The following is a 26,656-nucleotide window of genomic DNA, read 5'->3' as shown; positions in this document are numbered from 1 at the left end:
CTACTGTATATTCATGAGATCTACTTTTTTAGTTCCCACATATGAGTGAGAACATATAGTATTTGTCTTTCTGTGCTTGGCATATTTCACTTAATCACCTCCGGTTCCATCCATGTTGCTACAAATGATAGGTTATTTTATTTTATGGATGAATAATATTCTCTTGTGCATATATACCACATTTTCTTTATGCATTCATAGTCTATTTATATTCAATGTTGTTACTATTTTTTTTTTTTTTTTTGAGACAAGAGTCTCGCTCTGCTGCCCAGGCTTGAGTGCCATGGTGTCAGCCTAGCTCACAGCAACCTCAAACTCCTGGGCTCGAGCAGTCCTTCTGCCTCAGCCTCCCGAGTTACTGGGACTACAGGCATGCACCACCATGCCCAGCTAATTTTTTCTATATATTTTTAGTTGTCTGGCTAATTTCTTTCTATTTTTAGTAGAGATGGGGTCTCACTCTTGCTCAGGCTGGTCTTGAACTCCTGAACTAGAGCGATCCTCCCGCCTCGGCCCCCAGAGTGCTAGGATTACAGGAGTGAGCCACAGCGCCCGGCCTCAGTGTTATAATTGATAAGTAAAGGCTCCTGCCATTTTCTTGCTTGTTTTCTGGTTTTGTAACTCCTCTATTCCTTTCTTACTGTCTTCCTTTGTGGTTAAGTGATTTTCTCTGGTAGTATGGTTTAATTTGTTGTTTCTTATTTTTAGTGGGTCTATTACAGGTTTTTGCATTATAATTACCAGGAGACTTACAAAGAACATCATATAAATATAATGAGTTATTTTGAAGACATGGCAACTTATCTTAGATCATAAAGAAAAGAACAGGAAAAAAATGAAAATTAAACTCTACACTTTAACACCATCCCCCATATTTTGACTTTTTGTTGTCTCAATTTACATATTTTTATATTGCCTATCTCTTAACAGGTTCCTATAACTATTATTGTTTTTGATAGATTTGTCTTTTAGGCTTCATACTAGAGTTATGAATGGATTGCATACCACAGTTAAGTATTAGAGTATCTGGGATTCTCCAGTGGGTTTTATACCTTCAAATGTTTTCTTTTTGCAAGTTAATGGTTTTTTCCCTGTTCAGATTGAAGAACTCCCTTTAGCATTACTTGTAGGATGGGTCTGATGGTGGTGAATTCTTTCAGCTTTTGTTTGTCCAGGAAAGACTTTATCTCTTCTTCATATTTGAAGGATAGTTTTTCTGGATATGGTATTCTTGGATGACAGTTTCTGTCTTTCAGCACTTGAAAAATGTTGTCTTTCTACCCCTTGCTTTCTACCCCTTGCTTTTGTTCAGTTCCCTCTTGAACACCAATAAGTTTTAGATTTGGTCTTTTGAGGTAATTTTCTGTATCTTGTAGGTAATCTTCATTACTTTTCAAATAGCCTGTCTTCAAACTCACTGATTCTTTCATCTGCTTAATCCATTGTGCTTTGAGAGCTTCTAGTGAATTTTTCAGTTCAAGAAATGTATTTTTCAGTTCCAGGATTTCTGTTTGATTTTTTTTATTATTATTTCAATTTCTCTGATAAATTTCTGAATTGCTTTTCTGTATTATCTTGGAGATCACTGAGTTTTCTAAAAATGCTGTTTTTGAATACCTGTTCAGAGATCTCATGTATCACTGTCTCATTAGGGTCAGTCATTGATTATTTGCTCTGTCCATTTGAGGTCATTGTTCCCTGTTGGCTGTTGTTTCTTGGGGATATACGTCTATGTCTTTGCATTGAAGGATTATTTATTCCTTCTCTGTCTGATTTGTCTTCATTATTATTAGATATATTTGCTTAGAGATTCTCTGTAATTTACCAGTTGAATATCTTTTTTTCTCCCCCTGTTAGATCATTGCCATCTTTTTGGTACTAGATGGTACCTTAAGACCAGCTTTGCCCTGGCTTTAGTAAACAATCAGGGCACTGTCCTTCCCAGTTGGGAGCGGTCCCAAAGGGGTTATGCTGGCAATATGGGAAGGCTGGCTAGGGGTTTGTGCCCAGGGGCCCTGTGGAATGAACCACCTACAGCATGGTGCTGCCAACCAGTCACTCTGATTCTGTGTGTCCTTTGGTTGAGTTAGAGAGCAGATTTTCCAGGTCTGGTGATGGTAGTCCTTCCTCCTCCCTTTGTTTCTGGCTATCCTCAGGGAAATTTCTCCCTTCATGTACTCTCAGTACTTCCCATGGATTAAGGGAGGGACAGATATCCTGCCAGGGAACCCAAGGTGATGGGAGAGCTGGTTGTCTACCTCAATCTCACTTTTTCCAGTGCAGAAATCATGAGTCGGGAGAAAATTTTCTATGTGCTTGGTCCTGGAGAGATTGGAGGGAGGGTGACATGGATATGGAAGTTTGATTCTCTTACCATCTGGTTGGAGCTTTTTTACTTCTCTGTGGCCCTAGGAACTATCTTCTCGTATTTGAGTTCTGGGATAGTGCTAGTGATAATCTTGGTGCTGTATATTTCTTTTTGGTTTTCTGTTGGGGGGAGTGAAGCCAGCTTGCTTCTGTGCCACCATTTTGGAACTGTAAGTCCCCATTCCTAGGTATTTTATTCTTTTTGATGATATTGTGAATGGAATTATTTTATTTCATTTTTACTTGTTTGTTGCCAGTATACAGAAATTAAATTGATTTTTGTGTATTGATACTGTATCCTATAACCTTACTAAATTTGCTTATTAGTTCTAGTAGGAGTTTTTGGTAGATTTCTTGAGATTTTCTGTGTACAAGATCATGTGTCCTGCAAATAATTACAGTTTTTCTTCTTCTTTTTTGATCTTTGATTTCTTTTTCTTATCATGTTGCTCTGGTTAGTATTTCTAGTATAGGATCTAATAGAAATGGGGAGAGCAGCTGGGCATGGTGGCTCACACCTGTAGTACTAGTACTCTGGGAGGCCAAGGTGAAGGGATTGCTTGAGGCTGGGAGTTTGAAACCAGCCTGAACAAGAGCAAGACCCCATCTCTACAAAAAAATAGAAAAAATTAGCCGGGTCTGGTGGCACGAGCCTATAGTCCCAGCTACTTGGGAAACTGAGGCAGAAGGATTGCTTGAAGCCCATGAGTTTGAGGTTGCTGTGAGCTATGATGATGCCACTGCACAGGCGACAGAATAAGACAGCAAGACCGTCTGAAAAAAGAAAGGGAAGGAAGGAAGGGAAGAAAGAAGGAAGGGAGGGAGGGAGGGAGGGAAGGGAAGGGAAAGGGAAAGAAAAGAAAAGAAGGAGAGTAGATATCCTTGTTCCCAGTCTTACAGGAAAAGCAGCTAATGTTTTGCTATTAAATGTGATGTTAGCTATTCCTGTGATCTTTTGACATGTTGCGGTTGCATTTTGAGCACTTCTTTACTTTTTGGAAGCACAAGGTGTTCCAGGCCCATCTCTTGCTTTCCCTGCTTCAGCCCTGGAGTTAACTATTTTTTAAGACACTCCGGCTCCTTTTATTAACAGATGGTATTTAAAAACCAGGATCTGGGCACTAGCTGAGTAACAGTCACTTTTTAATTCTCTTCACCCAGTGTTCTCAGAAATCCCAACCATTTAGTTATAAAAACCTTAAGATCAGCCGGCCAGGCGTGGTGGCTCACGCCTGTAATCCCAGCCCTCTGGGAGGCCGAGGCGGGTGGATAACTTGAGGTCAGGAGTTCGAGACCAGCCTGAGCGAGACCCCGTCTCTACTAAAAATAGAAATAAATTATCTGGACAACTAAAAATATATATAGAAAAAATTAGCCAGGCATGGTGGCGCGTGCCTGTAGTCCCAGCTACTCAGGAGCCTGAGGCAGTAGGATCACTTAAGCCCAGGAGTTTGAGGTTGCTGTGAGCTAGGCTGACGCCATGGCACTCACTCTAGCCCGGGCAACAAAGCGAGACTCTGTCTCAAAAAAAAAAAAACAAAACTGTAAGATCCAGAAGTAAGGGAATAGAGGTTTTGGTTACCACATACCTTCTTCTGCTGGAATGTCCCAGAGAACTTTCCAAATGCTTTTTAGTGCCAAGTCACACCTGCAACTAAAGAATCTAGTTACTGGTTATATAGTAGATTTCACAAAAACTCCTAAATAACCAGATAGTTATACTTTTATAAAAGAACATTGCTTGTCCTAGTTGGAATTTTATGGTGGAATAATTGTTGCCTGCTCCTTGTATTTTTTCCCTTTTATCACAGCTTGTGAAAGACCTGAGGGGAGATCAGATCAGTAAGAATGAGAGTGGTATCTACTATGCTGCGAATGTTTACCCTGGGCCAGCCACTATGCTTTTATGTGCTTTATGTGAATTTTCTAATTTGATCTCTCACAACTACTTCATGGGGATTATGGTACTTCTCTTCTGTCTTTCCCTGAACAATCCAGCTGTGTGGTTTTAGCATTGAACATGATTCACTACTGATCAGCGCTCTGCTTGGCATGAGTCACCATAAGGTGGTAGCTGCTGATGCATTGTGGCTATGAGGAATAGTAGTTCCCTAAGGCTCTTGGAAACTTCACACAAGTAATATGTGCTTTTGTTTTAAGAATCAAACAACACAGATGCCTTTAAGTAAACTGGAAAATATCCCCTGCCTTCCCCTGCCTAATCCTTCATCCCATCCCTTTCCTCAAGATAACCACCATTAACAAGTTGAGAGTATATTCTTCTAGACCTTTGTTTTTGCACAAACATTCAGATGTCCTGGGAGCTATCCAGGGGGACTTTTCTTCCCAAGAACTCTCTCCTCGGCTACTCTGCTCTAAAGTAACCTTTACTTTCTTTTTAGCTGGGCATTTTCCTGTTCGGACCTAGATTGAGGAACTTAGTTATGAAACAGACTTGTTTTCTACTAAACTTGAACTCTGCAGGCTAGAGCTTAGTGTTTGTACCATTTGCCCCTTAAGCCCTCCTGTTCCCTAGGGTCATATGTGGGAACCAGAAACATGTTAGACCATTCGCTCTGTAAATGTTAGATTATTCAAAATATTATTTTTCAGGTGAGATCAATTTATTGGCTCCTAAAGTTCCTTGCAAGCTGCTGATTGGAGGGTCAGCTGGTGGTGGATCCTTTGGACTTAGTCACAGAGAGTAAGTATGAATGCATTTGCCTGTTTTTAAGTAGTGTATATATGTAGCTAAACTAGGTATGTAAAATGAATGAAAATAATGGAACTTGTGGTGAATCCTTTATAATTTACATAATTAGCAATTACTCCTTATGAGTTTCGATTTGTTTAAGTTGGGTGTTTTTGAAGCAGGTTTCCATTAGTGGTCTGTGCATGGCCTTCTGCATATATAAATACCTTTTCTCCCTGTTCTTTTTTTTTTTTTTTTTATTTCTCACCCTAAAATATTTCCTGGGAGATGGGCAGCCTGTCTTTTAGATCCTAAAGGCACACATATGTACAAAGTTTGTACCATCACAGTACACTTAGAAATTTAAAGGAGGCTGAGAGAAAGATCTCCCAGATATTGTCTCAGGAGTCCAGATTATACCACAGGGGATGGGTTTGATGTCCTTGCCAAAAATTGTCCTCTGAGTGTGCTGTGTATTGGGTTTGGTGCTAGACATTTGCCTCTCCGGACTTTGACTTTGTGGCAGAACTCACTATTCTCAGGGTGTTAGCTTTTGAAACAATTTCTTATTTCCTCCACTTCTTAGATTTTGGACCTTCTAAAGATTTTTTAAGTTTGTCACTTGTATCCCTGTGGGACAATGGGCAGTATACAGGAAAAGATGACTTGTGGCAGCAGTCAGGGAGCCTGGAACCGGGACTGCCGCAGTGTTTTAGCTAGGTCTCTACTTCCCCATCACATGAGGTTTTTGATTTCATCAGGAATCTCTGTAAGGAAAAAGAAGGAAGTTGCTTTTAGCAACCATCATTTTCTTGTCTGAACTAGATACTACTTCTGAACTGAAAACACTGAAACCAGGTTGGAACATTTGTACTTGATACTGTTGTGAGTGATACCGTTTACTTCATGTTCTTGAAGCTCTTCTCTGCAGAGTAATCTGACATGACAAATTTGTCTTTGCTTGGCAGTTCCGTAGCCATCTGAGCCAACCCTGGGTGTCTCTTACTAGCTGTGGAGCTGTTTCCCAGAAAGAGAATTACAGAAACATCCTCTCACCTGCTTGACCCTTGAGTCCAGACATATTTCTTTAGAAAGACAGGTGGCGCTTCTCCAAGTTGCCATCCTGTACATCATGGGGAGTATGAGAAGAGGCAAGAAGCGGGCAGTGACTACTGCAGAGACATGAGATCTCGAATCCCATTAGTCAGAAGAGAATTTACTCTGGAGCTTGCCCAGGGAGCTTGCTTCTCACATGGCCTGGGAGCAGACCACCCGCAGCTTCAGAGGAGCATAGGAGTATATCCTTAATCTCCTTCTTCCTCATCTGGATTAAAAGTCAAGCCAACTGAGTGTGGGGCCACTTGTGTTCAGTGTTCTTGGCGTTGAGGATTCATATGGTGGGATGCCATGAGGCAAACATTGAGCAGTGTGTGCAGAAGGAGAGGTTCCCTTCACCCAGCCTGCAGGTGTTGTATAGTGGGTGCCTGTGGCTACAAGGGAGAGTGGAATTGGCTGAAGAGTTGATGAGAGGCAGCCGTGTGCTCTTAGGCACTTCGCCCATGAAGGGCCTTAGTATAAACAATGGAAGACTGTTTCTAATCTGGCTTTTGTCTTGTACCCAAAGGTTAGAGATAATGGAGGGGATAGCATCTAAATATGTGTTTCATTCTGTTTAAGAGGCAGTATGGAGTCAGATAAACTTGAGTTTTAATCTGGGCACCACTACTTATTGGTTGTTTAATTATAGAAAAGTTACCTCACTTTCCTGAGTTTGGCTTCATCATCAATAAACAGAATGTAATGGTTTTTTTAGGATTAAATGAAGATGATATCAGTAATGTATGCTTAGCATGGTACCTGACATTCATTAGGTGCCCAGACTGGCATTCATAAGTGTTAGTTTGTTACCCTTTCATTTACCGTACTTTTCTAAGTTTATTTAATCATCAGAATATTGAGCACTTACTGTGGGTCAGACACTGTACTGGGGACATTAGCGGGAGGAAAACGTGCTCTTTGCTCCTAGTCAGATGACTTAATTCATTATTAAAGCTAATGTGATGTGAACAATGATGGTGGCATGCACAGAAGTGAGGAATCCATATTCAAACTGATGCTTCAGGAAAGGCGACCTGGAGAAGGTGATGTTTGAGCTGATTTTTTTAAGTCAGGTGAAGGAGAAGGAAAGCTCTTCAAGAACTAGCACTTGTAAAGGCATGAACATCTGAGATGGCTTGATGCACATGGAGAGTCACTAGTGGGGTTGTTTTTCAAGGGGATACCAGCTGGAGTTTTCATTTCATTAGCGATTTTCTCCCATCACTTTGGTGTGTCTGTTGTGTTGCATTCATGGGACAAGATGTAGATTCCTGAAAGAGGGCTAAGTGAGTCAGGACTGTGAATCTGTTGAGTGCACATAACACACACATTCATACCCACATAGTCTCATAAACTCATGGGAAGGAGTTGACTCTTCCCTTTGTGGATCCTTCTCTACCATAAGTGCACAGTCTAATTGTTCCCTGCGTGGTATTTATGTGGTTTGAACTTATGTGGAGGTCTATTTTCCATCACCTCATTTTGAGGTTACTGGCCTCAAAATCTAGTTTTAGCATTGTGCTGTTTTTAGCCCACTGTGATTTCGAATATTGGCAGTGATGCATTGTGAGTTTTTTGTACTCTCCTTGAGAAAGTAGGTGAGCTTTTGCAGGAAAAGAGGTTGATTTCATGAGGCTTCTGCAGTTGTTCTGTTGGTGTTGTCCATTCCTGTAGCTGTAGGCAGCAATCTTAGATCTTTCTTGGCCATTATTCTCTTATCAAAATACAAGATCCTCTCCCTAGTTTTGTGTTTTCAATGTAACTTGAGAAAAAAACACTCTGCTAATTTCTTCTCCCTGGCTACTCTGAAAACACCTGAGGAGGATGTCAGGCATCCATTTAGAGTTATCCCTGATGGATGACTTTTAGAAACACAGGTTTTGTTATTTTCCCCTGCATGCTGCCATGAAAGCAGGCCTACCCTTGCCTGCAGTTATGAAAACTGGAGAATATTTTGTGAATTCAATTTAGACCACGCTGAGCAAGCTCTTTGCATCCCAGAACTACAAGGCTTGTTCCAAAGTTTTGCATTAAAGGAAACATTGAATGAGAAGACGTAGGAGAGATCAGCCCAAACTGAAGCTTTGGAGTAAAGTAAAGAAAGCTTCTTTCCTCTTCTTGCCTCTGTCTTCTACTCCCTGAACTCTGCTATCCCATCGTGGCTGCTGGAAATGAAGTCACTTTAAGTAAAAATGATATTGATATTTAGTTCCGTTTTCTTTCTTTTTTTTCCCCACCAACACACAGGATGGAATTTGAGTCTGTGTAGTTAGCAAGATTCTTGAACAGGTGTGTTAGCTCCAGAATAAACTCCAGGGTCAGCAGGGGAGCTCTCTGCTCCTGACAGAACTTGTCATGCTTAATTGTGAAAAGCAGACCACAGGCATCTGATAGTTGGTTTAGGGAGCAGTAGATTTAAAATGTATTCTCAGATAATCTTTGGAGTTTCAGAATTGGTGGCGAGGAGGAAGCCATTGGCAGGTTTCTCTGTCCCTTCCAGACTTGCCTTATTCCTAGCCATGTTGGTTTTAGGTGAGGGAAGATAGCCACTCATGTAAAGTCATGGATGATGAGACAGAAAGATATACCCTTCTTTGGAGAGAGGAAATTTTCTGAGTGAGAGAATGGGGACACGTGACCAGCCTCAGGACAGTGGCACCTTTAAGTCTTGGTCTTTGATGAAGCCAGCTTTGATCATGTGATGGCACTGGGAAGACCACTGAAAACTCTCTGGAAATCTGTGTTCTTCCCCCAGGGCACCAAATGATAACCAAGACTGGTTGCCCAAGAAATGCTGAAGTGGGACTGTTGCTTACTTGAGGATCACTGTGGCATGATGTCCATCCTCCTGGCACTAAATGTTCACAATTATTTCTCTCCCCTTCAGACTGACGGACTTCAAGAATGCAGCTGCTACTACTGGAGGTGCGTGGCACCTTACCTGAGCCTGGCCATGAGGCCATGTGTCTATGATGTGGGCCCCTCATGGCCTCAGCAGGAACAGAGCACTACAGTATTGGCCTCCGCCAGGGAAACAGCTTCAAGCAGAGTGGTCCCTCAGGCACAGTGCCTGCCCCACCACCTGAAAAACTCTCTGAGGGCAGAGTCTGGTCTCAGGCCCATCAGCAGGTGAAGCCAATCTGGAAGCTGGAAAAGAAGCACGTGGGTACACTATCAGCAAGGTCGAGCCCAGGCCCCTTGAGTTTCCCACCCAAGCCAGCATATTTCTTTTGCCCTGGCACTTTATGTAGCTCTGGGACCACAGCTGTCATTGCAGGCCACGGCAGTTCCTGTTACCTGCACTCTCTTCCAGACTTGTTCAGCAGTACCGTGCTGTATCGCCGTTCCAACTATAGACACAAGCCGTACCAGCAACTGGAGTCTTTCTGCTTGCATTCGTCGGAAAACAGACCTTTTTCTCTCCCTCAAAAGAGCCTCCCTATCAGTCTCACTGCCAGTAAGGCCACTTCTTCCATGGTCTTCCCCATGGCCCAGCCCATGGCATCCTCATCCACAGATCCATACCTCTCCTTGGCAGCAGCTGGGGAAAACCCTTCTGGGAAGAGCCTGGCCTCTGCCTTCTCAGGGAAGATCTCGTCTCCACTGTCCTCCTCCTACAAGCCCATGCTGAATAACAACTCCTTCATGCGGCCAAACACCACTAGCACTAAAGTGCCTTTATCACAGGCCACAGAGGGCCTGAAGCCAGTATCCTCCCCCAAGATCCAGCGGGTCTCCTGGCATCATCCGGGGGGGACTGGAGACTGTGTACCCCAGCCTGTTGACTATAAGGTGCCCAGGAGCATTGGCACTGTCCTAGATGATGCCACTGCCCATATCACCCTGTCTACCCCCAGCTCCCTCAACACATCCACCACCAGTGTTGCCTCTTCCCGGTACAGCTGGAAAAACTTAGCTTCAAGGGCAGAGCCACATCCCTGTGGCCAGGAGGACAGCTCTGATTCCCAGGCTCCAACTAAAGAGATTCGGTTCACTGAGGCTGTGAGGAAGTTGACTGCAAGGGGCTTTGAGAAGATGCCAAGGCAAGACTGCCAGCTTGAACAGTCTTGTTTTGTGAACCCCAGCTTCCAGTGGAACCTCCACAACAGGAACAGGCGGTGGAAACCTCCTGGGGTAGGCCAGCAGTTTCCTCAGGAGGATGCTGGATCAGACGGTAGGATCCTTCCTGGTGCCTCAGACACCTTGGGGTTGGACAGTCCAGTCTTCTGGACCAAACGTATCAGCATTCACCTCCTTGCCTCACATGCCAATGGGCTCAACCACAGCCCTGACTGTGCATCTGTAATTGACCCCCCACCACTTGGAGAAGACAAAGCTCCACTTCTTCCTTTTCCCCCTCAGCCCCTTGGCGTAGCCGACGTGGCCACCCACCTCTCTTCCATCCATCTGGGCCAGTCTGGGCAGGAGGGGCCTGAGGAAGCCAGGGAGCTGGACCCACCTCTTAGGGATACTGGGTAAGTTGGAGATTGTTTTTGGTTCATTTAGAGCAGTAGAATGTATGCACCGTAATTTGGTGGCACTTACTCTATACCTCTGAAGGTTGGTTTTATTTCTTAGCTGCCCTATGTAGATGTTTTGGTTTTCACTTTAGGGCAGAGGTCAGAAAACTATAACTTGCACGCCAAATCCTGCTTGTCACCTGTTTTTATAAATAAAGTTTTATTGAAATGCAGCTTTGTCCATTCATTTACTATTGTCTGTGGCTGCTTTCTTGTTACGGCGGTATAGTTGTGAAAGACTGAATGGCCTGCAAAACTGAAAATATTTACTACTTGGTCCTTTAGAGAGAAAGTTTGCTAACCCCTGTTTTAAGTTATAACCAGGAGAGAAATAAGAATTACAAACACCCGGTATTGGGCCCTGTGACTTTCCTACTTTTTCCAAGCCAGATCAGGTTCCCAATCATTCTGGGCATGACGACATTCACAATTAGGGCATATACATAGTTGGTTTCCTCTCTTGTGTCTTGTTATTTTTCTGGAACCTTGGTATACCAAGGCCTTGTTTGGAGTTGCCAGAGAGCAGCCTATGGACATTTGAAGTCAATTACCAGATATTCATTGATGGCTTTTTGTATGCAGAATTTTGTACTTACATGCTGAGGGACATCAAAGAAGATGGAAGACAGTGCTTTTTTGCAAAATGGGGGATGTAAGGGTGAGGAACTATGGCTAGAACTAAGCTTTGAGGGCAAGATAAATGAGTTGTGAAGTCCAGGCAAGAGATAGAAGATTGGTAATAGGGAAGAGACAAATACTGAGAGATGATGATGAAGAAATGAGAATCTAACTGTGACCTCTTAGGGAACTGGCTGGGCTGGGGGCATGATTCTTTGTTTCTTTTAGTTCAGCTACTGACCTCCTGTCAGACCAGGTTGAGACTGAAGATGTAGAAGAAGAACTAATAGATGGTTTGGAAGACTGCTGTAGCCATGATGAAAATGAAGAGGAGGAGGGTGAGTAGGGAACCTTTTCACTTCCAACTGGAGGTTGGTCATGGCCCGCTAGGGAAGGGGCTAACGATTGTGTATCAGGTCCTTGACCCACATTACCAACTATATTAATTATTTGCTTTGGGAAGTCTTAAGGGGGGTAGTGATTTCTGAGGGACTTTGATCTCTAGTCCTGTCCCTCTGTCCTTGCTTTCTCCCTGCTGCTGTTGAGTTCAAGGAAGGCAGAGCAAGGCAGAAGGGTGGTGCTTGTGGCTCCACAAGAAGGGTTGAGCCCGGGATGTTCAAGGAAGACTGCCTAGTCTTGGTGAGTTTGTGTGGCAGCCTCTTGCAGTTGGAACTTCTCTGATCTTCCTCCCCCAGGAGACTCAGAGTGCTCCTCATTAAGTGTTGTCTCCCCCAGCGAGTCAGTGGCAGCGATCTCTCGGTGAGTGTTGGTTATGTAGATCATTGGTAAATGCTCATTTTCTGTCTCATCTCTTTGACATTATAAGGGAATTAACTACCCAAGTCATTAATGGCCCTGAGAACCCTAATGCATTTCCTTTTTTTTTTTTTTTAGACAGAATCTTGCTCTGTTGCTCATGCTAGAGTGCGATGGCATCAGCCTAGCTCACAGCAACCTCAAACTCCTGGGCTCAAGCAGTCCTTCTGCCTCAGCCTCCCGAGTAGCTGGGACTACAGGCATGCACCACCACACCCGGCTAATTTTTTCTATATATTTTTAGTTGTCCAGCTAATTCCTTTCTATTTTTAGTAGAGGCAGGGTCTCGCTATTGCTCAGGCTGGTTTCGAACTCCTGACCTCAAGCGATCCTCCCACCTTGGCCTCCTAGAGTGCTGGGATTACAGGTGTGAGCCACTGCACCTGGCCTCCTAATGCATTTTCAACAAATTTTTATGTTTGCTACTTTAGTTTTATTTTATTTTATTTTTTTAAGATGGGGTCTCGTTCTTGCTCAGGCTGGTCTTCTGATCTCGAGGGATCCTCCCGCCTCGGCCTCCCAGAGTGCTAGGATTACAGGCGTGAGCCACTGCGCCCAGCCAACTACTTTAGAACAGGGAACAGAAACATATCTCATCAGTTGGGCTTAACAGTAATACCTTGTTTCTTAGGCTGCAATTTGGGTATATAGGCTCCAAGAAACTCGTCAAGTAAAAGGCAAATTATTTCAGGAAATATTTTAAAAATTAATAACCAGTTAATGAAGAAACATATTGTTTGAGGTAAATTCTTAGTCCATTGGGCCATCTACTTAGGATAATTGCCACCTTGCACTATAAATGTGTGCTACTATTAATATCAGAGTCAATTCTGACTTAGATATACCACTAATTGGAACTTTTTAAAATGTTCTTTTTCTCCCTTATGAGGTTAATTTTATATTGGGAAATAAGACTGACATTAACCTTAGTAATAAGAAATTATATAAGGAATTCTCTAGCTTTAATCCAGATTATTTTATTGACTGCCTTTGGTGGAGTTTGAGTGATGTTCATCTCTAAGTAGGGAACCAGTAACATCAATCTCTTAATGTAGGCCCTTTTCTTTTTAAAAATCTTTACACCTCTTCTCAGATCTTTTGTGGCCTTCGTTTGTAATTATCCACATCATTCTTTTTCTCTCCTCATTTATTTCTTAAAGTCTTAGTGTAGCATATTCTTCTACTAATATCCACCCAAATTCATTTCCCCCTCTCAGAACCACTCTTTTCCGGAACTTCCCTGGCCAGTGGCTTGTAGGAAATGTTAGAGCTGTATTACAGAATAAAGTATTAGAAAACCATGTCTTTAGATGATATTTAATGGTGCAGCTGTGTGTGGGTTAGCCCTAGCACCTATGGATTAATATCTCCAAAATAATTTTTGAGCACTTGTCTTTTTAGAATCCCAGTGTAAAAGACAGCACTTGGAAAGAAATTGTATATAACAGTAGCAATACTTGAGGGCTGTTGCTTTCCCTTTCTCTGCTGCATGTTTGTTTTTCATTTTAGGAGCTGTGTGGAAATTCTGACCAAACCCCCTTCCAATCATGAGAAAGTTGTCCGACCAGCCCTTACCTATAGTCTCTTCCCCAACGTGCCCCCGACCATCTATTTTGGCACTCAGGATGAGAGAGGTAAACCTGGCCAAGTGTCAGGGTCCAGAAGAATCCCCAGGAGAGGGATGCTAGCTAAGTTGGGAGGAGACGATAGTAGGTGGGAGGGGTTTCCAGAATGAATGTTGTGGCTGTTGTCATACCTGGTTATAACTCCAGCGTAAGCATTTTCTTGTCTGTCTTTCGGCTGACCCTCCTCAGCCTTATAATCTCATGCTTGGTTCGTGCCCTCTAACCTGGTCACTTTCCTCCTTTCAACCTCCCCTTTCTTTGTTCATCATTCCTGCATAGCTCCCTTTCTTCCCCAAAGTGTGCTCCTGTGAAACCTGACCTGGAACAATAGCTGGGGACTTACTGGCCTAGGGGAGGATGGGCAGCAGTGCCATTGTTTTTGTCTCCTCACCATGATTCTCCTCTTCTCCCTGCCCCATCTATCTCTCCCCAGTGGAGAAACTTCCCTGGGAGCAGAGGAAGTTCCTCCGGTGGAAGATGAGCACAGTGACCCCCAACATTGTCAAGCAGACCATTGGACGGTCCCACTTCAAAATTAGCAAGAGTAAGTCACTTGCCTTACTTGGAGCCTGTCCTCTTTGCCCCAGCAGAGGAACTTTGGGTAGGAGGAGAGCCCTAGATACTTCCTGCTATGTAGGGGCAGCTGGGGACCATGTCCTGAAATATCCAACCTCGTAGGAGGACATAGTAGCTCTGAAGGCCCTCGGGGCTGAGCCTGTTGCTCAAAATGGGGAGACAGAGCGCCATTGTTCTCTCCCTGGCCCCAGGCCCTCATGTAGGACAGCTCCATGGCAACTCTTCAAAAACCCAGTCTGGGAGCTGTGCCCAGGCCCAGTGGTATTTCTGGGGCCTCTGGGCCTCTTTCTGTCCCCGGGACTGACTCCCTGCTGTGCCTTCCGCAGGAAATGATGACTGGCTGGGCTGCTGGGGTCACCACATGAAGTCTCCTTGTTTCCGATCCATTCGAGAGCATCAGAAGGTAGGGGCCGTTTCTGAGGAGCTGTTCCCCTGGACTTAGGACTAGGCCAGGAAGAGGAAAATGATAGAAAAGTCAGGAAAGTTTATGGAGAAGAAAGTACAGGAGGGGAGAGTGCAATGTGAGACTCTAGCAGATGATGAACGTCTCTACTTCAGCTATACTGTCTTGGGCAGTTACATCCTCTCAAGGACATTTTTCCTCCTGATGTGTTCTGGATGCATTGCTTATTTTCAGTTTATTGTTTCCCCTGTAACCACACACATTGTTTCCATTCCCCCAAGCTGAATATGTGTAAGAAGGCTTCTGGTCTCATGTTGGAATGAACTAGTGTCTTGCCCCCAGACCTACTAAAGGCTAGATGCTTTCCTGTCCTTGTCCCTTAGGTCGTCAAGGAAAAAAATTTAACAGCTTTTTCTTTGCACTTAAGGTGATTACCATGTCTGTTTCAATCATTATTGTGTTTTGTTTGTGTTTTAATCATCTTTTGGTGCGTGCTCAGCTGTTGGGTACTTAAGGACCATTAGGGTGGTGACAGCAAGATGGAATAGGAGCTTGAAATGTTGCTAAGGAAGTTGGAATGGTAGTCTTGTCATCTTCCTCGTGGTCTCACCTCTGCCCTCCCTTGGCTCTCATCCTTTGTCCCTTCTGTAGCTAAACCACTTCCCAGGTTCATTCCAGATTGGGAGGAAGGACCGGCTGTGGCGGAATCTGTCCCGCATGCAGAACCGCTTTGGCAAGAAGGAGTTCAGTTTCTTCCCCCAGTCCTTTATCCTGCCCCAGGATGCCAAGCTCCTGCGCAAAGCCTGGGAGAGCAGCAGCCGCCAAAAGTGGATTGTGAAGCCAGTGAGTAGATCACAGTGGGCAGCAGACTATGGTCTGAGAGTAGGAACGACAGTGTTTTGGATCCAGAGCAAATCTTGTCTCCTTTCCACTTGACTTCTAGCCAGCATCAGCTCGAGGCATTGGCATCCAGGTCATTCACAAGTGGAGTCAGCTCCCCAAGCGAAGGCCCCTCCTGGTACAGCGGTGAGCCTGTCTCTCATCTTCCTGCCTCCTTGGCCTCAAGGTTTCCTTCTTACAATGTTCTTCTGGCTTTGTCCTCCCAGCCAAAGACCTTCCTTGGCCAACTGTCTTAATGTCTTTATCTTGGGGGTTGTTAGCTGGCTTCTGCCATGGCTCAGTTATCCACTGAGCCCTGTCATCTGGCTGGATGAGAAGCTGGCCTTTCTCCTATGTAGGTATCTGCACAAACCCTACCTCATCAGCGGCAGCAAGTTTGATCTGCGGATCTATGTTTACGTCACTTCCTACGATCCTCTACGGATTTACCTCTTTTCGGACGGACTTGTCCGCTTTGCTAGTTGCAAGTATGTGATAGTGGGAGGTGTCACCCTGACAGTATTGGGGGATTTATTTTCCCCAGAGGGAGGGAAACTAGAGGACACTATACAGAAAGATAACAAACATTTTGCTAGTTTTTGTTAGCAAGGGGGAAGGCAGGAAATAGGAAGTAAGGAGGTTCTCTACTTCACTGAATCTGGGGAGGGTCTTCCTGCAGGATTGACGTGGGATAAAAGAGATGAGTTGAGCTGTGGTTATCTAGAACTTTGCCAACGGATGTACTTCTCAGGCTCTTGTGGGTCTGAAAAGATCTGTGCACTTGTCCTTTACCTTCTGGGAATTTGGGGAACCTGTGGACTTGGGGCCACATGTGGCCCTCCGGATCCTCGTGTGTGGCCCCTTGACCAAATCCAAATTTTACACAACAAATCCTTTTAAAGACCACATGTGGCCTTGAGGCTGCAGGTTCCATCTGTGCTCTCGCCATCTTACCTCTGCCTGTCTTCTCTTCACTTTCAGGTATTCCCCTTCCATGAAGAGCCTTGGCAATAAGTTCATGCACCTGACCAACTACAGTGTCAATAAAAAGAATGCTGAGTACCAGGCCAATGCAGATGAAACGGCCTGCCAGGGACACAAATGGTACTGAGGGCAGAGTGTCCCAGTCCAGTGAAGGCCTAGAGGAGTGCAGGGTTCTGGGGTTTAGGGAGGTTCAGGGGATGATGAGTGGAAGATTACATAAACACTTGGCAGTTCAGAATTGATCTCTTTGTATCCAAGTTCATCTCTTTCTTAATTCAAAATGTCAAAGGAAGGGATAGGAAGAAAATACCTTTAGGCCTCTTGTTCCTTTTTCTTTCTCTTCTTCATGACTCATTCCTAGAATATAACCCCAGATATTCCCCCTGCAGGGCACTGAAAGCTTTGTGGAACTACCTGAGCCAGAAGGGAGTCAATAGCGATGCCATCTGGGACAAGATAAAGGATGTTGTTGTCAAAACCATCATCTCGTGAGTCACACTGCCACCCTGGGTGTGGGGCTTGCCACTGAACCACTCCTTTCCCGTGGCCTCCACACTGCTCTGCTCCAGGTTTTGACCATGCTGTGGGTCAGTTTTGAGGACAGGGAATAGAAACAAGTAGATGGAATTAAATTCTGCTTATCTACTGAACTTATCCCCAGGAGCTCCCAGATCAGCGGCATCTCTTGAGAGCCACCTTTCCTGGGTTGCTTCTGCCACCTATCTGTGGGCCACTTGGTTAGCAGGGTAGCTCTGAGTAGAGCCCCCTGGGAAGAACTAAGCTGAATACTTACGCATTCTCACGACTAGGTCAGAGCCCTACGTGACCAACTTGCTCAAGATGTACGTGCGGCGGCCCTATAGCTGCCACGAGCTCTTCGGTTTCGACATCATGCTGGACGAGAACCTCAAGCCCTGGGTCCTGGAAGTCAACATTTCCCCAAGGTAGGTGGAATTCTCAGGGCACTCACAGTAGAATCAGTCCTTCCTATATCCACGTGATCCCATTGCCACTCTAGTCTTCGGGAGGATCTTTCCTTCACTAGAATTTGTGTTTTCCGTTCATGGTCTGTGTGTTTGTGCATTTACTCATTGTTTGCCATTATCTTAAGGATCTTTGAGAATGGAGAGAGGTTGTTAAAAGTTGTTCTTTTCTAGTCGATACCTACCACTTGCTTTCCTCTAGCACTGTAGTACACAACCCCTTGGGCCACAGACCACTGATCCATGGCCTCTTAGGGACCAGGCCACAGAGCTCCGCTGTCCCCCTCCCATCTGTGGAAAAATTGTCTCCCATGAAACTTAAGAAGGGGAAGGGGGTTGCACAGCAGGAGGTGAGCAGCAGGGAGCATTTACAGCCACTCCGTATCACTTGCATCACCACTTGAGCTTCACCTCACTGCCCCCGCCCCTGGCCCCCCACCCCTCATGCATGGAAAAATTGTCTTCCCATGAAACCACTCCCTTGTGCCAAAAAGGTTAGAGACTGCTGCTCTAGCAGACCAAAGTCATGGGCAGCTCTACTACCCTGAGTGAGGTTATTCACTCTCTTTTGGGCAAGAGACCCTCACGGGGGTGATTATGTGTTTGAATGTTTGAGCATCTTTCATCCTAGGGAAGCCAGGGAGTAAAGGGAGCTAGCCCTGACTTGGGCATAGGACCAGAAACTGTTCTGGAGTGCTACTTTGACCACTCTTTGCATCTTTTCCCTAAAGCCTCCACTCCAGCTCTCCACTGGACATCAGCATCAAAGGCCAGATGATCCGTGACCTTTTGAACCTGGCAGGTTTTGTCCTGCCCAGTACAGAGGATGTCATTTCCAGCTCCAGCAGCTCTAGCAGCTCCACCACCAGGTCAGCCCCTTTGCTTCCTTGAGGATTAGCGGGCAGCATGAACAGCCCTGTGTGATTCTGGGAGGAAGTGGTTTCTGGGCACTCCCTCCTGCTTGGGCCTTTGCTGCTCAGTCTTCTACAGTCCACCCACACACCATTGCCTGAAAGTATGTTTGGTTTTATTGCTTCCCTGCTCAGGAATCACGGGGCCTGGTAATCAGATTTCAAACCCTTAGCCAGGTGCATGGGCATATACCTGTAGTCCCAGCTACTTGGGAGGCTAAGGCCAAGAGGGTTGCTTGAGGCCAGAAGTTCGAGGCTATAGTGTGCTAGGTCATGCCTGTGAATAGCTACTTCACTTCAGCCTGGGAAATGTAGCAAGATGTTAAACTCCTTACCTGGACATTTGAGGTCCCAGCCTCCTTTTTTGAGATACATCTCTATTCCTTCTCCTGGCTTCTCTGCTCTGACAAATGATTACTCACAGAACTTCAAGGTTGGAAGGATCCTTAAGGATCAGTGAGTCCAGTCTCCTCTGTGAAACGTTCATTGCCCCTTGCTGTCCCCCTATAGTGTTCTTTCCTCTGCTCACGAGGTTTTTTCCTCCTGAAATGCCCCTCAGCCAGACCTACCTTTTGTAACCTCACTTATCTATCAAAGCCTTGCTCAAGACATCTTCATGAAGCCAGCTCAGTATGGGTTTTTTCCTCCATACCCCTAAAGCACTTGGAACCACTTTTGAGGGGAGGGAGCTAATAGTATCTGAGATGTGTGAGGAAAAATCTATAACTTATTCTCCCAACAACCCTGTACGGTTAGTATTAGTATCTGTAGTTTATAGATGAGAAAACTGAACTGAACTGAGATCACTGGGATTAAGTAACCCATCCAAGGTCATTCAGCTAGAGAGTGGTAGGACTGGAATTCAAAGCCCAATTTGCCTGGTAACAAAACTTGCTTCCCCCACGGGACCCTGTAGACTCACATTTGGCTCTGTCCTGTGGTTATTGGTCATTGGTCATTTGACTCATTCCACCTGCTGTGCTATAAGCTCTTTGGAGGCAGGGGCTGCTTTTTAGTCATCTCTTTTTAAAAGACAGGGTTTTTTAGAGACAAGGTCTTGCTATGTTGCTCAGGCTGGCCTTGAACTCCTAGGCTCAAGCGATGCTCCTGCCTCAACCTCACAAGAAGCCATGACTACAGGTACGTGCCACCACACTTGGCTTCAGTCATCTTTGTTTCTCTCTCAGTAGTGATCGCAGTAATTGTAATAACATGGATGATGAAACTGAGGTGCAGGGAGGGTAAGTCCCTTACCCAGGGTCACGCAGTGGGTAGGGCAGAGTTGGGTAAGGGCAGAGTTGGGTACGTGGTAAGTATTTCCTAAATTAAACTAATTGAAGTATACAATGATTAGCTTATTCCAGGGTCCTCTCTTCTTATTCAAATTCAACCTAAAGAGGTGCTTTGTACTCGTTAGTTCAGTGGAGTGTATTTTAGTTCAATCTACTCAAGTAACAAACATCTGTTCATATGTCTTTGTCTTCTCTTGAGAAGGGTGTCTTCCTGGGCTGGACCTTCTCTCCATATTTCCTCAGGATGTGAAGCTGCTGACCCTACCCTTTGCTTTTTTTCCACCCTCTGCCTTAGCCTGCCCAGCTCCCCCAGGGACAAATGTCAAATGACTCCAGAGCATTTCACTGCACAGAAGATGAAAAAAGCCTATTATCTGACCCAGAAAATCCCTGATCAGGTAAGAGATTGGTCTTTCCCCTCATTGCCAGCAGAAAGATTCCCTGGTCAGACATTTGGGACCCTAGGTCAACCAGTTTTTCCTCTCTCTAGTGCAGGGTTTTTTTAACCCAGGTCTGTGATCCCCTTGGTTTGCAGAGATTTGTTGGCATGGATGTCATTCTGGGAGAGAGTTGATTGTCTTTATCATGTTTTCAAGAATCACTGCTCTTAGCAAAATGCTGCTTTGGCCCATTCTTGGGTCTGACCTGCAGACCCATCCTTTGGGCCTGTTTCCCTAAGAGATACAGTGAGACCTGGGAGGTTTGACCTTCCCTGAGCAGATGAGGGAGCCAGCTAGCAGAATGGCAGGCACAAGGCTGGTGCCACTCATAAGCTGGTGCCAACTTATGAGTTGCTGGATCCTGATCTTGCCTTTATCCAACAAACCACTTAACCTTTCAGCCCCAGTGGCTCCCTTGGCCCCAAATAAGAGTTATATTTCCCCACCAGCTACGTTCAGTAGACTTAGATTTCTTCCTTTTTTTTTTTTTTTTTTTTTTTTTTTTGAGACAGAGTCTCATTTTGTTGCCCAGGCTAGAGTGAGTGCCATGGTGTCAGCCTAACTCACAGCAACCTCAAACTCCTGGGCTCAAGTGATCCTCTGGCCTCAGCCTCCCTAGTAGCTGGGACTATAGGCATGCGCCACCATGCCCAGCTAATATTTCCTATATATATTTTTAGTTGTCCAGCTAATTTACTTCTGTTTTTAGTAGAGATGGGGTATCGCTGTTGCTCAGGCTGGTCCTGATCTCGAGTGATCCTCCCGCCTCGGCCTCCCAGAGTGCTGGGATTACAGGTGTGAGCCACTGCGCCCTGCCTACGTTCAGTAGACTTAGGAACAGATGAGATACAGAGCTGGCCCACCAGGCTGCTGTGGTGGTCCCGTGAAAGTCCTAGAGCCGTAGGACCCCAGGACCACGCTGCCCGCCTCTCAGCTTTTTGATTCTCTGTCTCCGGCTTACACTGTGTGTCACGCTCTCTTCCTCCCTGTTCCTTGGACCATAGGACTTCTACGCATCCGTGCTGGATGTCCTGACTCCAGATGATGTTCGGATTCTGGTTGAGATGGAAGATGAGTTTTCTCGCCGTGGTCAATTTGAACGAATTTTTCCTTCTCGGATCTCCTCTCGCTATCTCCGCTTTTTTGAGCAGCCACGATATTTCAACATTCTCACCACCCAGTGGGAACAGAAATACCATGGCAACAAGCTCAAAGGTGATGTGCCCTCAGGTGGCCATGTATAGTGAGAGGTTAAATTTCAGTACACCAAGAAATGGGCCTCTCTAGAAAGAAGAATTGGCCAGCTGAATCCACCCTCTTAAGTCTCCCAACCCCTGCTAATCTTGTTCTAGGAGTAGATCTGCTTCGGAATTGGTGCTACAAAGGATTCCACATAGGAGTTGTCTCTGACTCTGCTCCGGTGGTGAGTGCTGCCAGTGTTGGGGGACAGCTCCTTCTCAGGCCTCTCCCTCCTCTGCCTTAAGAGTACAGCAGGAGTTGGGTTGTAGATACAGACCCTCTCACCTCTCTCTAGGCCCTGCCTCTGTGTCTCATCACCCTCTCCTTTCAAGGGAATAATTACCTCCAGGATTCCCTGGGTGCCTTTCTTTCAAGGATCAAAAAGTACTTTGTATGCCTTAACTTCTTGTCTGATTCAGGAGAGAACCAAGACTTTTTCTCACATGGGCCCATGCCTGAAGGGTAGGGAAGTGGGGAGAGCCCCTAATCACTCAGGTAGAGCTGGAAAAAGAGTCCCAGTTCCCCAGACTTCTGCCTTGCCTCTGCCTAGCCCTTTTGGCCTCATTGCTTCCTTTGCTCTTAGTGGTCTCTCCCGACATCACTTCTGACTGTCTCAAAGGGTGACGTAACGCTCAATGCCTTCAGCAAACTGGAGACTGGCAAGCTGGGGTGAGTGCTGCCTGGGCAAGGGAAGGGCTGTTGGCTGTGAGTTTGGGGAGTTTGCTTCCTTTCTTCCCAGACTGTGGCAGTGAGGTTAGCATTATCCAACTGGGGGTAGTTGGGAGTATCAGAGTATACGGCTACCTTATCCTCTTCCTGGTGGTTCTTGGTATGTCCAGTGGAGCTAAGCTAGAGCACAGAAGCATCTGCTGAAGCGGCCACTTTCAGCCATGCCTGCTAGCTTTAGAAGTCCTTAGCCCTCCTGTCCTCACCCACATTCAAACTCGTACATAAGCACGCAAGTCTTCAAGTAAATAAAATATTTTTATGGTTATTAATATATTCATATCATTATGGTCTACAGCGCCATAATGTTCTGAATGCCTGGTCCAGACTCTGAAGGCAAATCCCAGGTTAAAGTCTCAGCCACTTCTTTCCCCACCTGTTCCCTTCAGAAAACACAGCTCCTCCGAGGGAAGCCCACTGCTGTCTGAACACGGGACCACACCCAAGCCCAAGAAGACTCTGGCTGGCCTTCCCCCTTTCCCCCGGAAACCTAGTTCCTCAAAGGACAGTGAGGATTCCAGCAAAGAGCCTAGCCTCTCCCCCCAGACGTCACCTGTGGTCAAGTACTCTGGGTGGACTCCAAGACTTTCTGCCTCCTCTTCTTCCCAGTCACCCAGTGACTCCCTCGTGGCTGCTGTGAGCCTATAACTGGCCTCTTTCCACAAGCCTCTGCCAAGGAGCACCAGCGCCAGCTACCTCATGGGAACCGGCCTGCTGACCAGCCTGACCTTGCCCTCCACCTTGCCCCTCATCAGAGTATTTTTTGAAGTGGTTGCATTGTAGAGATGGGTATTTGGAGGGCTGGAGGGATGGTGGTGATGGGGAGAAGGTGAGGAAGTTTCACCCTCCGTCACCCATCTGCCTGGCTGGCACCTCGTATCTCAGTAGAGAAGCCAGTGATGGCCACGCAGCCTTATAAAGCAGGGTTTGGTTTCTACCTTCAGAGAGCCACGTGTGGTTTGTTTCGGGCCTTGATGCAGTTGTTGAGTTGAAGCTAAAGAGGAGAAAACGTACTGAACATATTTGAGCCAGAAGTCCTCTGTTCTGCAACTGAGGGGGTGCCTCTGGAGGTCCGTATTTCCTTAGGTCGCTCCTGCCCCCTCCCCCCTCCCCCACCCCATCCCGAAGAACCACTTTCAGAAACCTTTGGGCTTCCTCAGTAGACAGACAGGAGAGGCCATGACGTGTTTAGCCCATTTCATATCATCCTAATCTTGAGGACTGGGGACTTTACCTCCATTCATACACCCACACAGCCAGTAGCCCTAGGTCTTCCTTTTCTGACCTCACATTGCTATTTCTTCAGCCTTCTAGACTTCTCTCTCGTGTATGTATCTCTTTAGCTATTGGCTTTCTGTGAGGTGTGAGAGGTCCTGTGAACTTTGTGAATTTCCCATGGCCCCAGTGAAGGAGCCCAGATAATCCCAGTTGCTGTTAATCGTGTCCATGTATCAAAGGACACATTCCATGGGGAGGGTGGAAGGAGGATGTGGTTTCCCCACAACATGGAAGAAGTCTCATGTTCTGCCCTCCAGCAAGCAGGGTCTGGTGGCTTGGCAGCTGGGTTTCAGGATTAGTCACCATTGAACCCAGTTTTCCTAAGGGAACACAGGCCTGACTGGGTTCAAGGCCACAGAGCAGGTAGGTGTCTGCCAATCCTAAGGCCATGTTGCTCAATAATTGTAGGATGGGCTTCCATCCTTCCAGTCAGACCTCTGCCTAAAGTCTTGTACTTAACAGAATCTACCTCCCTGTAGACTCAGTAAACAGTGAGTGTTGAATAAATGTTTACTGAGTGAACTGTACGTACAGAGACCTTGAAGGATGTGAGCACTTGAACCAGAAGTTCTACTTTCTCACCTGGGGGAAGCACGAGGTGGGAGAGTTGCATCAGAAAGGTATTTTCACTGGAACCATGCTCCTTTCTAACCCAGCGCTTGCTGCTTGCCTCCTCCCCAGCCCTTGTAGTCCCTTGACTTAGTTCGTCTAGCAGTGGCACATACAAGCAGCCATTTGACCCCATGTCTCTCTGATACACAGGTTTTCCCTTTGCATATCAGGCAGGAAGCTCAGCTACTCAGCTTCCCCCTGGCCTCTGGTTGCCCTCATTCCCTCGAGCTTTGGAAAGAGACTCTCCTGCTTCATGGCTCCTGGAGTTCTGTGGCAAGATGGGGCGGAGCCCTGGAAAGATCACTGAGAGGCCTGCCTGGGTTCAAGGCCACAGAGCAGGTAGCTGTCTGCCAATCCCAAGGCCATGCTGACAGTTGTAAAGAAAGCTTGGTGGCAAAGTCCAGGGCAGCACCTGCTGCTCAATAATAAGGACTTTAAAGTCGAGCTGTAGTGGGAAAGGTCCTTGACAGTCCTGTTACATCTTTTCTGATATAATTGAAGCGAACTCCCTCTCATGCCCCCGGCTACAGTATTCTAGTGTAGATGATGTGGGGAGTATGCGACCTTCCTAAGAGAAAACCAGCTACCTGCTTAGCAGCTTTGTTGTGGCTGGTCCTCCCTGCAAGGACTTAGGCGTGGAGACGTGTTTGAGCTGCTTTACTCCTTGAAAACCAATTTTAGCTCTTTGGTCTGAGAATCCCCGTGCAGCACAACCAATCCATTTACATGCCACAGGTGGAGAGGGGCCAGCACTGCAGCTCGGTGGGCTTGTGGGGAGGGTGGTAGGAGAGAGGGGGAGGACTTAGGAAAAGAAATGAGCAATGAGAATATAGAGGTCTCAGTAGTTAAAACATGTTTATACTTACACGATTTCCAGTTTTCATCACATTTGAACATCTGATAGGTGTAGGTGTTTTGCTGGGTGGGAGAAAGGTATGAGACTTACGTATCACATTTACCTTTCACTCTTGAGAGAAAATTAAATTGTGTATTAAGGATTCAGCATATGTACTTCTGCACCAAATACCACAATGTAAGGTATTCAGCTGAATAGGGATTTTTTGTACAAGTTTAAGTTTGGGAGTATAGTGAAATAAATATTTTTCAGAATGTGTCAGTTGTTTTTCTAAGTCGATAACTTACCCAGTCTGTTTGGAGGCAGGGAAACAAGTGTTCCTGAGACAAGGAGTGAAGTACAGGCTATTTCTAGAGTAGTAAGTAAGGACGTGGGGTGGAGAGTAGAAGGGTGGTCACTATTCCTGCTTATTTCAATCCACTCAGGATTGATGGGAAACTCAGTTTCTTGGAATAAATACTAACCAAGAGGTGGCATTGTGTCAGGAAAAGATCGAGAACCTCAGAGGCTGACCTTGGGTTTAACACCCAGCTATGCCATTTACTGTGTGACCTTGGGCATGTCATGTAACTTTTTAAGTCTCCATTTGTTTATAATCTGAATATAATGCCTACATTGCAGGGTTGTGGAAATTTAAGCCAAGCATAGTGAAAGTGCTTAGGATACAGAGGACACTCATGCACGGTCACTGACTCCTTTCTCCACTTGCTGTCCAAACTCTGTGGCTTGGGTAGGGATAGGCAGGCAAGAAATGTAAAACCCTTTCTTCAAGGGAAGTGGAGTAGCTATAAAGATATTGTAGAACAACGGGGCCAGAACAGGGTCTAGATACCTCAACACCCTCACCTTTCACCCCATTGCACACAGAAACACGATCATCATGATTCATTCTCCTATTACATTATCACTGTTTTGGCAAGTTATTTCTTTGGTTAAATGTTCCACAGTCAGAATGCAAATTCCCTGGGGAAGGAAGCAAATTCCCTGGGGAAGGAATTCACATCAAGAGTATGTGAATTGAATGAGATTACTAAGTTACTTCAAGAGAGGCTTTGATAAGAAAGGGAGAGCAAGGGGGCAGTGGGTGTCAGGTGGCTAGAAAGAGATGCAGGGTACAGAAAATAGAGACCTTGGTTGGAGCAGGAGCTAAAGAACAGGTTACAGATACATTCTCATGGCATCAGGCTATTTGTCTGAGGGTGACTATTCCTCTAGTCACCTGAGCCAAAGGATATCTGATGGCCTGTGGGACAACCCAACACTGGTAAGGGCCAGTGGAAGAGGTTGGTCATCTGGATACAAAGACCTTTCCACCTCCTCCTGAGTTGAATTACCCAAGACAAGGTGATCACCAAAGACAGCCAGAGGATCTCCCCTCCTGGCTTCTTGATTTGTCCTCTAAGGCTCACCTCTCACTATTACTCAAATCCCCTGCTTTGAGACTTGGAAACATTGATGATTTTCAGAGATGTGTGGCTAAGAGCTCCATTTTATGCCCTTTGAGATTCTGCTTGAGCTTCTCAGACAATCCTTTGCCTTTTAAATTCCCCTGGTAGCTGAGTTTGCACACTCATCAATATCCAGGGGTCACAGGCTCATTTGACTTGCCTCTTCACCAGCTTTGGACCAGTGAAGCTGCAAGCAGTCTTATGTTGCTCTTAAGATTTTTCACATAGGTGAAAGAACACAAGAAGGATCAATAGCAGGGTAGTTTCTAAAACCTATTTGTGCCTTAATTATT

At 45.6% G+C, this 26,656-nt stretch overlaps 1 protein-coding gene across 3 annotated transcripts in view; it reads left to right on the top strand.

The window, feature by feature from the left end:
• TTLL4 (tubulin tyrosine ligase like 4) overlaps positions 1 to 25,169 on the top strand; it is a 40,815-nt gene extending 15,646 nt beyond the window's left edge. For 2 of the 3 annotated variants that reach the window (XM_045560065.1, XM_045560064.1), the window contains exons 2-21: positions 4,981 to 5,071; positions 9,045 to 10,632; positions 11,524 to 11,633; positions 11,991 to 12,054; positions 13,621 to 13,745; positions 14,170 to 14,280; positions 14,639 to 14,715; positions 15,367 to 15,558; positions 15,659 to 15,741; positions 15,954 to 16,082; positions 16,576 to 16,698; positions 16,968 to 17,066; positions 17,388 to 17,522; positions 18,293 to 18,430; positions 19,565 to 19,612; positions 20,060 to 20,162; positions 21,209 to 21,419; positions 21,557 to 21,627; positions 22,027 to 22,112; positions 22,559 to 25,169. In XM_045560065.1, coding sequence (XP_045416021.1) covers positions 9,143 to 10,632; positions 11,524 to 11,633; positions 11,991 to 12,054; positions 13,621 to 13,745; positions 14,170 to 14,280; positions 14,639 to 14,715; positions 15,367 to 15,558; positions 15,659 to 15,741; positions 15,954 to 16,082; positions 16,576 to 16,698; positions 16,968 to 17,066; positions 17,388 to 17,522; positions 18,293 to 18,430; positions 19,565 to 19,612; positions 20,060 to 20,162; positions 21,209 to 21,419; positions 21,557 to 21,627; positions 22,027 to 22,112; positions 22,559 to 22,817 — 3,654 coding nt within the window. In that variant the 5' untranslated portion in view covers positions 4,981 to 5,071; positions 9,045 to 9,142 and the 3' untranslated portion in view covers positions 22,818 to 25,169. The remainder of the gene's footprint in view (positions 1 to 4,980; positions 5,072 to 9,044; positions 10,633 to 11,523; positions 11,634 to 11,990; positions 12,055 to 13,620; positions 13,746 to 14,169; positions 14,281 to 14,638; positions 14,716 to 15,366; positions 15,559 to 15,658; positions 15,742 to 15,953; positions 16,083 to 16,575; positions 16,699 to 16,967; positions 17,067 to 17,387; positions 17,523 to 18,292; positions 18,431 to 19,564; positions 19,613 to 20,059; positions 20,163 to 21,208; positions 21,420 to 21,556; positions 21,628 to 22,026; positions 22,113 to 22,558) is intronic. The other variant, XM_045560066.1, reaches the window with a different exon arrangement.
• Positions 25,170 to 26,656: the final 1,487 nt, after the last annotated feature.

The sequence above is a fragment of the Lemur catta genome, chromosome 8, assembly GCF_020740605.2.
Source record: "Lemur catta isolate mLemCat1 chromosome 8, mLemCat1.pri, whole genome shotgun sequence".
In the NCBI taxonomy this organism is placed as follows: domain Eukaryota; kingdom Metazoa; phylum Chordata; class Mammalia; order Primates; family Lemuridae; genus Lemur; species Lemur catta.
Note: the sequence above shows the minus strand (reverse complement) of the source record. Positions and strands in the feature narration are given on the sequence as shown.